At 38.8% G+C, this 13,046-nt stretch overlaps 1 protein-coding gene across 1 annotated transcript; it reads left to right on the top strand.

Moving 5' to 3' along the window:
- The first annotated feature begins 792 nt into the window (after nt 1-792).
- sephs1 (selenophosphate synthetase 1) lies at nt 793-12,934 on the top strand. Its single transcript, XM_088339905.1, has 10 exons — nt 793-1,073; nt 4,247-4,355; nt 4,875-4,971; nt 5,807-5,910; nt 6,037-6,144; nt 6,227-6,381; nt 8,000-8,090; nt 8,179-8,278; nt 8,379-8,591; nt 12,316-12,934. Exons 2-10 carry the CDS (start codon nt 4,260-4,262, stop codon nt 12,528-12,530), a joined length of 1,179 nt encoding a protein of 392 aa, XP_088196031.1. The 5' UTR covers nt 793-1,073; nt 4,247-4,259; the 3' UTR covers nt 12,531-12,934.
- Nucleotides 12,935-13,046: the final 112 nt, after the last annotated feature.

Here is a 13,046-nt window from a genome sequence, read left to right as displayed (position 1 = left end):
TGCATTGGCTCCCTGTTAGCTCAAGATGTGATTTTGAGGTTCTCTTGGTATTATACAAAATCATGCATGGACTTGCTCCCTCATATCTTTCAGATTTACCGGTGATTCCCCCCTATGTTCCGGTCCGGAGCCTTCATTCTGAAAGCGCTGGTCTACTAGTGATCCCAAGAGCCAAGAAGAGCTCCGCAGGTTCGAGAGAGTTCTCCATCCGGGCACCGGTGCTGTGGAATGCTGTTCCTCCAGAAAGTGGAAGTGTTTAAATCTAAGCTTAAAACACACTTCTACTCTATAGCATATGAATAACCTATATTTTTTTGTTGACAATATCTGTGTATTATTTGTTATTGCAACATCCATTGCAGCCTGGTCATCCTGGCAGGGGGATTACCACATGTGCGGTCCCTTCTCAAGGTTTCCTCATGTCGAGGTTTTTGAGTTTTTCCTTGCCCTCATGTAGGTTTTATATCAGGGGATGGTGCAATAATAGTCTGTAATAATAGTCTGTGGTTTACAATAACCTGCGCAGACCTTTGAGACTCTTTGTGATTAAGGGCTATACAAATAAACATGACAACTCATCGCCTTGTGTACCTTTAAATGTGCTTTTTTGTCTCGTGGAGAAATTAAATAGTCCCAAATTCCTGTTTTAACTCTCGAAGTGTAAATGTTTGCACGAATGAGTGAAAAACGGAAGGTTCATTTGGAGGGAAACGCCAAATTAAAGGTACACCCCATTGTACAGATTGGGTTGCCAGACTCAAAGTCTTGTTAAAGGGGATGTTGCAGCAGCTACGGTGAAGACAAAGGACCCCCGACGGTCGCAATCATCTCCTTTCCCTTATTTAGGACAGATATCTTCTCAATATCAATTGGTTCTAATGCTTATACTTTTAATAACAACACATAATTTAATATTCGTACACACGAGTACAATTTCTTGGGAATGTAGTCCAAAACAACCAAATGTTTGACATTTGCAATCAGGCAACATCCGAAGGCGCCTAAATGAAGGCCCGCTACGAACGGCTGCTGTCCCCGCTCTTGTGTCGGGATCTGGCGCTGACTTGACTCTGGTAAGGATGAACCGGACGTTTCAATTAAAGGGGAAACATGACGGGAATAAAACTCCGCTTTGCCTCTCAAATTGTAAACGTGGTTTTCGTAAACATCCGTAGGGCGCGACTTCCTTACCGGCGTCGCGCTAATCGCACGCCGGTTGCCAAATTTTCCGGGGAGCGAAGAGATGTGGCGCATGTCGCATGGCGTTGGACAGCAAAGGGTTAATTTTTTCCACCGCCGACATTTTTATGCGGCGCTTTAGTGGCAACTTTTAAACTTTTTCTTATTTTGTGTGCAGCGTGCTCGGTTCATTGTGCATAATTAAAGTTGTGCAGTTTGATTCATAAAATGTTCTTTAAATATTGAGCTTTTGTTTGCTTCTGCTTTTGAAATTGAGCTACATGGAATGCACACAATGCGCACATCACTTGCTCTAGTCGGCGGCTAGGCTAACTAGAGGTAGCATCAATACATGTGGGACTGTGCACTCAAATGCATAATAAACTATAAAATGCACTTATAAATGCTCAAACTGTCTAGTTCAAGCTACAATTATAGAGGTTTTTTAAGGAAATTTTACCGGAGCGGTATCTCGCCTATTAAGGGTTTGAATGAACTGCATCATTTAGCTTCCTGAACGCTTTCTCTCTTTGGTTTAAAACTCATCTGGCGATTCTATTTCATCGCGTTTATTTATTATTAGGGTTAATATTATTAATATTTGCAAATGCAATTACGCAGAATGCTTGTAAGGAAAATACATTTTCATACCTGTCAAGCTCCACGGCTCCATGCCCTTACAAACTCGTATTTTCCCTTACAAAATACAAAATAATCTTGCACTATATATTTTTTTCAAACGTGTTTATTTATGTAGTTTAACCTGTTGTATTGTGAATGTGTTTCGTAACATCATACATATTGTTAATTAACATTTTGTTGTGAGATCCTGAGTTGATGATTGATGAGGTTTATTATTAAAAAAAGTTCTAAAATTAAGTAGCTTGGACGTTCACTGTTGAAGGAAAAAATACATGCAAATTTAATTAAGTAGAATAATACATTTTCTTATTAAAATTATTCATTGATTTTCTGCATTAAATTATTGTTGGTAATATACTAATTAAAGGGATAACCACAAACCTGTCTTTTTTTTCATTTTCTCATTTTACACTTCCTTTTTTTTCTCTATACAACATAATAATTCGTAATATAATGCATCAAAGCAAGAGAGCCGTTTGAGAGCCGACTCACTTTAATGAGTTGAGCCAAAAAAGCCGGTTCTCTAAAAAGAGACGGCCTTCCTTTCACTACATCAAACCGCTCGCTTCGTTTGCAATGAAAAAAAAAACGATACAGAGATAGAGGCTTCCGCAGCGAACTCATTTGACTTGATTGAATTGCCGTTTCGTGATTGTCGGTGTATACCGGATGGTACCCATAATTGACAAATTTGCGTTTTTCTGTACAGATTTTCTCGTACGTCATACCCGTCTTAAAATGCATAATAAACGTACTTTGGATGGCAAAACCGTACAGGTTGACAGGTATGCATTTTCTACTCCATCTGTAAAAACTGGCATGAATGGAAAAGTCCGTTGCTCTCATCCTTTCTTCAGTGATGTTCCCCTTTAACAATACACTACTGTATTTTCAGCAAAGTAGCCCGAATTAACGCAGAATTATTTTGGGAAGGAAAGGGGATAATGTGAACATATCATTAAAAAGTTCACTCAATCATATCTTAAACACTGGAAACTCTTGAGCTGATGTAATAACCCATGTAGTTCCACTTCTCTGTGTACAGTACATGGAAGAAGTACTACAAAAAAATAATACACTTTAGAAAGTGTACTTGAATTAAGGAAAACGTGCTATAATATAAATAACATTCCTTGTAAAGTAAATTAATTTTGTTCGTTTTAAATAGTATATAGTTGTTTTTCTTAATTTAAACTTTTTTTTTGTAAATTTGGGAACATTTCTAAGCATATCATTTAAAAAAAATCTCATAAAATCGGCAAAGATAACTGCCAACACCCCCTCACATTTTTTTGTGTGTAGCCTACAATTAATATAACCATTAGAAGTCTTCCTTAGAGAGCCTAGTAAATATCTGTATATGTATAACTGTGTATGTAATATATATACATATTTATCCATCCATTATCTGCATCGCTTATCAGTAGGGTTGCGAGAGTGCTGGAGCCCATCCCATTTGTCTTCGGGCAGTGGGAAGAGAACTGGTTGCAAGCGAATCACAGGGCACACAGACAACTCACTCGCTCATTTACACCTAGGGACAATTTGGACCGGCCAATTACACTGACATGCATGTTTTTGGAATGTGGGATAAACCCGGAGTGCCCTGAGGGAACCGACACAAGCATAAGCAGTACATGCAAACTCTGCACAGGAGGGCTGGTAGCTGAATTTGAACCCAAGACCTCAGAACAGTGCCGCGGACGCGCTAAGCACTCAGCCGCTTTGCTGTGTGTGTGTATTTATCTATCTATTTTATGTATATACTATTTGTATATATACTGTATATACTTTCCGGAAATATTGACATTTATTTCCAATATTTTAACATGGATTGTTTTAAGAATCTCACATGCTTGCTGTCGTGTCCTCAAGTCCTTGGGGAACTAAAATGCACAAAACATTACCTTTTTTTAATGAAGTAGATTAAATCACTATTATATTGTTTATATTTCAATATTAAATCATTTCCAGGTTTTTAAGAATTACAAAGAATGACTGCATTTAGAGAGAATGTGTCTATGTATTAGTCTCACAATAATGCTAGTTCTCTGTTTTATTTCTCTACTTTGCTAAATCAAAACATGTTTTGTATAATATTATATAATATGTCAAAACATTTTTGCCCTGGAATTGAATATTGACCACATAAAAGGTAAAAGAAAGCACACAAAAACAACTGCATTTAACTCCTTCATCGCCAGCCTCATTGGCGAGGATTTTTGTTGTCTATATCTGTGAGTGGCATTAGATGATTTGAGATGCAGACATTCCCTTCAAAAAATGAATACTGCATTTTGACATACATCATAAGTTCTCATTTTTTTAATCCTTATTTTCAGCTTGTGCTTTCACGTCCATCTTCCAGATTTTCGACTTTTAACGTTGTTTTTCTCGTGTGTTTTTTTCTGTGTGTGGTAAACAGTCTATCTTCAGACATGTCGGTGAGGGAGTCCTTCAATCCCGAGAGCTATGAGCTGGACAAAAATTTCCGGCTCACGCGCTATGCAGAGCTCAAGGGAACTGGCTGCAAGGTTTGATAGTTTCTCAATCTTCACTGTACATATTAAGTTAGAGGTCAAAACAACTGATTTCTAAAAAGATAATAGTATGCATGAGCTATTATCAGTTTCAATAAAATGTTTTCATTATAATAATTGTATTGATGACTTATGAAGCAAAATCCACATGTTTTTATCCCATGCTGACGCCTGCCATATTCACACCTGGGGTCGAGAGATAATAACATTGATATTGCCCAATCATTAAGACTTTTTGATTGATCTTTTGCCAAAGACTGAGAACATTGGGATCATCATGGAGTCACCATCCCTTGACAATACTTCTCAAAACGGATCCAATAATGAATAATAACTGGCGGATATTGCTTCTTATTTTTTATTTTTTTTGTCTTAAAAAACATTTTTTCAATTCAACCATCTAGTAGTGGGCCGTGCATTTCACACCTAGGTCTTCAGTAGTGCTATGTCTGAATCAATCCAACCGTTAATAACTTGGGCACAGGAGTTAATAAGCCTTTTTTATTTTCACAGGTGCCCCAAGAGGTTTTGCAGAAGCTTTTAGAAAACTTCCAAGAAAACCATTACCAAGAAGATGAACAGTTCCTGGGTGCCGTCATGCCTCGATTAGGTCACTCCAGCTTTTATGAACTAAACCTTTTGGGGAAGGCAATATTGTTTTGGGGAGCTATGCTGTAATGTCCCCCAAAAAATTGAAATCAAAGTAAAGTCAGCCAGAGTATTCTTTTGTTACTAGTAGAAACAATTAAAATTAACTATTTTATCATAATTACATGTGATGCAACATGGTAACTATATTGCAATAATACATCATCCTAAAAAACTCTTATAGTGTAAAAAATACATTTCTTTTTTTTAATTAAAGTGAATATAATCCATCATAATTATACATGTATTTTTTTATGCACTCAACATTTCAGGAAAAAAATCAACAATGTTACAGAATACATAGCATTATTTCAATTATAGTACAAAATATGTAATGATTATATCTAATATACTCGTTTGCCGAATGAAAATTAAAAACAAAATACAGTTTAAAAATGCATTTTGATCATGACCTATCACAAGGTTTCAAACAAGGGTGTAAATAAAACTTGGAAAACCTTTTTTAAACCCTTAACATTTTGGTTCAACCAGGATTTAAATGATGTTCTCGTTTTTGTCGACTTATTCCTCATACATGAAGTCAAGTCATGTTTATTTGTATAGCCCTTATTCACGGAGTCTCAAAGGGCTGCACAGACCACAGATTATTGCAAACAACACTATTATTACACCATCCCCTGATCTAAAACCTACATGAGGGCAAGGAAAAACTCAAAAACCTCAACATGAGGAAAATGAAAACCTTGAGAAGGGACCGCGAGCACATTTTTTTTTATTATATATATTCACATAGATATGTTGCGTAACTATGTCTATAACGTCTTTGTATTTTCCAGGCATCGGCATGGACACCTGCGTCATCCCGCTACGACACGGAGGCCTTTCCCTAGTCCAGACCACAGATTACATATACCCCATAGTAGACGACCCCTACATGATGGTAGGAATCTGATGCTCAATTTTGAATCTGGTGACTTACGGTTTTAAATGTAAATTTGAGGTTAAGCACATCCGAAAAATGAAACGTTCAAGTGCAAATAAAACACAAATGTCTGCTCTTTGCCAGGGTCGCGTGGCCTGTGCGAACGTCCTGAGCGACCTTTACGCCATGGGCGTGACAGAATGCGACAACATGTTGATGCTGCTGGGCGTCAGCAACAAAATGTCAGAGAAGGTGAGCGAGCCGAGTCGTCTGGAGGGGGCGCCTATGAGCGCGTTCGCAGGTATGCCGCTTACTTGGATGTGCCCAATGGCAGGAGAGGGACAAAGTCATGCCGCTCATCATGCAAGGCTTCAAAGATGCGGCGGAGGAGGCGGGCACGTCCGTCACGGGAGGCCAGACGGTTCTCAATCCCTGGGTTGTCTTGGGTGGCGTCGCTACCACCGTGTGCCAGCCCAATGAGTTCATCATGTGAGTTTTTCCCTCGAAGGGTTCCGGCGAATTCTTGAAAAGTTTAAAAAAGGCATTGAACGTATTATTCTAAAAATAAGGCATTTAAATGTCTTAAATCCAATTTTTGAAAGTCTTAAAAATAGAAACACATTTATAAAATGTATATTTGTTTGAACAAAAAAGATTTAGTAACATTTGTCAAATCTCTTTATTTTAAATAATTCACCAATTTGCTTGCTTTGCAAAATGGTGATGTGTTTTCACTCAGGCCTTTCAGAGCAGACACATTTCTTAGGTCTACCCACAAAACACATAGTATTCTCGGACAGAGACATTTACAGACGCTCCCCTACTTAGGACCATTCAACTGGCGCAAAACGGTAGATACGAACATTTTTATGGGGATGTCAAAAAATATACGGACATTGCTGTAAGTTAGATTTTGAATTGTGTGCACCTTTTTTTCGAGTACAGGACAGTACTGTAGTGCTTCTTTAAGCCGCTACCGGCGTGTGGCGCTGTGAGAGGTCAGCCAGCATCCACCCCGAAGAAGAAATCTGGCTTCTCCTTCCTATTTCGTGTGTAAACACACTGCACTGTAATCTCTAGTATGCTTAGAACTCTGACATTTTTATTGTTTAATATCTCGTATATCCATTCAATATGGTTGGTGTAAAGTGTAAAGAAGAGGCGAGCCGTTTCTTTTGAAATGAAAGTGGAATAAGAAAGCTTGATGCGGTTGAGAAAATGGTTCTATCGCTTTTTTTTTGTCCACTTTTTACCACAGAGAAGGAGATCGCCTAACACTTCCAAAAGCAAGTTCAACTTTACTTTATTTATCTTTATAGGTCATAGTATTTTATGAAATGTTTATTTTTTTTGTACAAAATTATAGTTTTCTTATACAAACCTTAAACATACAAAATATAGCACTGAAGCAACTTACGAACAAATTCAACTTATGAACGATCGTTCGGAATCTATCTTGTTCGTAAGTAGGGCAGCGTCTGTACTTTGAACCATGGGAAAGTGTATGTTTAAAGAGAAGTGGCTAAAAACTGTGGTAGGTAATGTGTACGAGACACGAAGTATTGTGTGCAAGAAATATGTGTTTTTTTTGTCTTGTCTGTTTCAATTGTGTTTTTCTTTTTTTTTTTCCCTTTTTTTTTATTTGGTCTTTAACTTGATATCAAAAGCCATTAAAAAAGTCTTCAAACATCTCAAATTTAACCAGCCGTAAGCTGTTAGGAACCCTGCTCGCAGAGATTCTGGTTAAGTCTTGCTGCCAATGGCTTAACTGACAGAAATATCAGTCCACTTTTTTTACTGTACACTTGCATTAACAGCATGTTTTATATGTGGGAGTAACGTTTTTATTTTTTTAACTAGTGTGCGGTGAGACATTGTCTAGTGTATCGCAGGAAAATGCCCAATTTCTGCAGTGTGCAGTTAGGTAGTACCCTGGCTTTATTTTCACTGATCAGCTGATTAACTGTACCATTCATTCATATCGGTAGGTTCTTTTAGTATACTAACCATCTGCTGATGATGTACTACAGGGAAATATTTCATCTATTTTCTTTGATTAAGCCGTTTAAAATTGCATTGCAAAAAATGTGTTGCCGATCCTCTGCAGGCCAGACAACGCCGTGCCGGGAGATGTGCTGGTGCTCACCAAGCCGTTGGGAACGCAAGTAGCCGTGGCCGTGCACCAGTGGCTCGATATCGTACGTCGCAGAAAATTGGAGAAAAGAACCCAAGCCTGTTTATAAATGAAGGCGCTAAAACCGCTGACGGTATCATTTTGCCCCGCAGCCGGAGAAGTGGAATAAGATCAAGCTGGTGGTCACGCAGGAAGACGTTGAGATGGCTTACCACGAAGCCATGATGAACATGGCTCGCCTCAACAGGACAGGTAGGGGAATAGATTCAACGTAGTTAGCCAAACTTCACTTTACTGGAGAAATATGGAAATGGTTTTCGATAGCATCTAAGAGTTGTTTTGTGGCGGGCAGCGGCCAGCCTCATGCACACGTTCAACGCCCATGCGGCCACCGACATCACGGGCTTTGGCATCCTGGGACACGCTCAGACACTGGCCAAGCAACAGCGCAGTGAAGTGTCCTTCGTCATTCACAATCTCCCTGTGCTGGCCAAGATGGCCGCCGTGTCCAAAGCCTGCGGGAACATGTTTGGCCTTATGCACGGCACCTGCCCCGAGACATCAGGTTTGCAATTATTTGTATCTACCGTGAATTTTTGACTGATTAAGGACCGCAGGCGCGGATTTAAAAGTAACGCAACTTTGTTTTTGTACAAGGTGCACAGCGGGGAAATGTCTAGTACAGAAAAGTAACACATTGTGCTGAGATTAAGACACTTATGAATGGAGTGTGTCCGCGGCTGTCAATCTTAATTGCACAGTGTGTTATATTTTGTGCCCCCTAGTGGTTTATAAACCTTCATTCAGAAAAAAAAAACATTTCCTTGGATAATTGCCAAAAATAAATGAACTATCATACCTATCTTAATTTTTATAAATATTCATAGGTCGGAAAATTTGTATTTCCTTAGCAGAATCCACGCTAAGTAGTCGCTGCCATGTTTGTCTGGCATGTTGATACATTGTGTTTTTTTGGTACAGTTTTTTGTTGGGATTATACACAGGGTTCCCGAGGATCCTTAAAGTCTTAAAAGAAAAGTAATTGTATTATTCTAAAAATAAGGCCTTCGATGGCATTAAAATGTCTCAAAATCCAATTTTCAAAAGTCTTAAAAATGTTATAGAAACATTAATAAGATTGATATTTGTTTGAACCAACAAGATTTTGTAACATTTATCAATTGTCTTTTTTTTTTTTTTAATTCGCCAATTTACTTACGTCGCATCATCGCGTGACCACAATAACAGAACAATCAAAACGGTGATGTTATTTCAGTCGAGCCTTTCAGATTTCAGTCGAGTTAAAAGAAATATTTGTTTTTGTTTTGTTAGTTCAATCTGATTTTAGAAGGCATTACAAAAGTCCTAAAAAAATCAACTTTCCTTAAGTTGTAAGAACCCTGAGAAAATACAGTGCCCTCTTGTGGTCAAATGTTATGCAACAGTCAATATGAATTAATTGGCATGAACATGCGCAGTCAGGAGTGTGACCAAAACATTCTCATAACAAAACTCAATGTACTGTACTTAGTTAAATTCAGTAGCCCGTACAATCACAACCGCCTGTGCACATGCTTAGCTATGCCACTGAACGTTAAGCTTTCCCATCCCTTGCATGCATGACAAAGTGATAGAGAAAACCAAGAATTGCTATTCCTCCATAAACATTATGCATAAATGCTTTGAATCATTCTATCATGTAGTGTTGGCTGATTTAATATTTTAGTTTGGCAGCAGGTGACTAATTGTCAGGTCCTATCAGATAGAAACAATACTCCTATCGGGTCAAAAACTGAATACAGCCTGTCGTGTCATAGTTTTGGACATTATCAACTGTAATGATGATTATAAGGTATTTATCCTTTGTTAGTAACTAGGTTCTTATTATATATCTTATATAGTAGTAGCAATACTTGGTCTCCTTTATCACTTTGTAATGTTCGCAATGTATGTGAGAGCTTAAGATCAATCACGGGAAATGCCCAGCCCTCGTTTAAAATAAAGAAAAAAAGGAGTGACTTCTAGTTCGGAATTTACGATATAAGGAGGAAAATCGGCACAGATGACCAGTTCAAATTTACATTATCTTAGTTCACACATAAGTAAAACTGTAGAAGAATTGACATTCCTTTGCTTGTACCCACCTTAAATACAAAGTTTGTGTTGGTGGGATCAATAGTAATAATTAACGACAATTGATCAATAAATATCATTAAATGCTAGGTGTCAGCTGTCCTTGAAAAGTAAAAATTAAATATTCTCGATCGAGTATGTGCCAACAATGCCCAAATGAGTTCAAAGAGCTTCTATTGATTTTTTTCCACAGCGCCTATATGCTTTTTCTTACTTTAATTTTCGGTGTTCCGCCCACTGAGGCCGGAGGACAAGAGGCGGGGGTACGAGAGTGATTTCATGCGTGTGCTCTAGGTTTCCTCTTAATTGTAGACTAAAAATCGTGAAAGTAAGAAAAGAACTGTTTCAAGCACAGTACAAATACCAACCCAATCCCCCCAAAAATATCAAAAAAGAGTTTATTTAAGTGTGTCTAAGAGAGACACATATGTGCACACACCATAGAAGCAGCTTAACAGAGGTTGCAATAATGATTTCAGCCAGAAGTAGAATATTTTGAATTTACAGATGAAAATGAAATGAAAATGAAATGATCTGCATTTATACTGCGCTTTTCATGTCATGACTTCCTAAAGCGCTTTACATTGTGCTTCACATTTCCCAATAGCCGTGCAGCCATGTGAGGCGCTAACCTGCTTATTGGGGGTATTAGGGGTTCAGTGTCTTACCCAAGGACACTTCGACATGTAACACGGAGAAGCCGGGATTCGAACTGCGATCTCTTGATCCCAAGACGAGCGCTCTACCTCTTGAGCCACTGCCGCCTCTAGATAACACCTTTCAACATGTAATCATGTATGATTATTAAATATATACAATTAATACATTTACTTATGTTTAAAATATTGTTATAATTATCATAATAAAATATATTCAAGCAAGCACCAGTAGTAGCAAACTTAAAGTATATTTTACAGTAGTCAAGTCAAGTAATTTTTATTTGTATAGCCCTAAATCACAAAGAGTCTCAAAGGGCTTCACAGATTATTACACTATATTACACAGACTATTTTTCAGCCGACGAGAAGAGTAGGTTATTCATATGCTATGGAGTAGAAGTGAGTTTTAAGTTTAGATTTAAACATTTCCACTGAGGTTGCAGATCGGATCTCAGGGGGAAGAGCATTCCACAGCACCAGTGCCCGGATGGAGAACACTCTCGAACCAGCAGAACACTTCACACAGTATATACTAAGCATTGGTAGAAAACAGTTAGCATCCCCCGACACTTATCCTATTTACAATGGCATTCGGAATTCACAAAAATCTATACTAGACGGCCGTGATAAATTACCAGATATGAAATGGACACTGCAATTGCATAGATTTCTAATTATGTATAGTCACAAAAGCCTGCGGGAAGCGGAGAGGAGGTGGACTCGCTATCTACGTGAACACGGGGTGGTGTAACCCTGGGAACAAAGATTTCCATCTGCTGCAGGGACGTCAAACTTTTGGACTAGCGTGTGAAGTCTTCCACTCCGCTGTGGCTAAACTACAACACGGCACCACGAGGCCATCCTGTTAATCTGTTAATATACAACAAAAGGATACTGCTGGAAGTGCAAATTTCCCTAAAAGTGTCTGTCTGTTCTTTTAATGGCTTGCAGCCATTGAAGAATTGCAGAAAAATTATGTTCCTTAAATTGTTTATTGGTGCATACATACACGCAACTGCATGGAATGTTATTTTTTGTAAATTGTAACTCTAAAACCACAACTCAACATGCAAATCCTCCCTCGCTCTTTTCAAAGTCGAACTACTCCTCCCCTTTTGTTTCAGGTTAATGATCTGCATTTATGAAATGATCTGCATTTATATAGCGCTTTTCAAGTCAATGACTTCCCAAAGCGCTTTACAGTGTGCTTCACATTTCCCAATAGCAGCCTTGTATTGCAGCCATGTAAGACGCTAACCTGCTTATTGGGGGTTAGGGGTTCAGTGTCTTACCCAAGGACACTTCGACATGTAACACGGACAAGCCAGGATTCGAACTGGGATCCCTTGATCCCAAGACGAGTGCTCTACCTCCTGAGCTACAATTAGCAGACATCCTGTGGGGATGTGGTGATGACATAGGCTAGATGTAAATAAAATTGTCAATGAGAATTGTTGTTGAACATGAAAACATAATTTTTTTCTGCTTCGATTGCAGGAGGGCTGCTCATTTGTCTGCCACGCGAGCAGGCAGCACGTTTCTGCGCCGAGATCAAGTCGCCCAAGTACGGCGAAGGCCACCAGGCCTGGATCATCGGCATTGTGGAGAAGGGCAACCGCACGGCACGCATCATCGACAAACCGCGGATCATCGAAGTCGCGCCGCAAACCAACGCGCAGACCGTCAACCCTACGCCCGGCGCGACTTCGTAATCCCCTTTTCAAACACAACCACAAAACCATTTTAGGAGTCTGCGTTCTGGACTGAAGTGTAAAAACAGCGTTCCCTAGTAGCCCCTAGTGGCATTGCACCACCTCAAACTCGACATAGAAAGTTGGTCATCATGTTGCTTTTTGTGTGGGTTTTATTTTTTTTTCTGAGAAAAGATGACAGACGCAAACTTCTGATGTTTTGTTACGGAACTTTGCTCACATCCAACTAGCAAGCGCCCCCGTTTCGTTCTTGCGCTGGTTTAGTTTGTCCACTTTTGTACAGTCATGACGTTCTTTGCTGTAACTGATGCCTTGAAAGAAAAGTGTTGGCAGAATGTTTTTTTTTAATTCACTTGACTTTTTGTATTGATCCCGCAAGAATAAAGAAATACTCAATTACTATATTCTGTTGTCTTTTAGTACAATTATAAATATTGGCCACTTTTGTCAGAGCAAGCCCAAACGGGTTGGCAAAAGCTAATAATAGTGGTATTGTTAGCGTAATGCTGCATACAA

The sequence above is a fragment of the Urocampus carinirostris genome, chromosome 7, assembly GCF_059441175.1.
Source record: "Urocampus carinirostris isolate Australia breed hairy pipefish chromosome 7, RoL_Ucar_1.0, whole genome shotgun sequence".
NCBI lineage: Eukaryota > Metazoa > Chordata > Actinopteri > Syngnathiformes > Syngnathidae > Urocampus > Urocampus carinirostris.
This window is presented reverse-complemented; position numbering and strand designations above follow the sequence as displayed.

What these genes read in the sequence shown, in the direction of transcription:
- sephs1 (XM_088339905.1), top strand. Translation starts at nt 4,260, where the DNA reads ATGTCGGTGAGGGAGTCCTTCAATCCCGAGAGCTATGAGCTGGACAAA. An exon ending in CAGCCCAATGAGTTCATCAT is followed by an intron (nt 6,382 to 7,999) that starts GTGAGTTTTTCC and finishes GATCCTCTGCAG; the next exon opens with GCCAGACAACGCCGTGCCGG. An exon ending in TGCACCAGTGGCTCGATATC is followed by an intron (nt 8,091 to 8,178) that starts GTACGTCGCAGA and finishes TTTGCCCCGCAG; the next exon opens with CCGGAGAAGTGGAATAAGAT.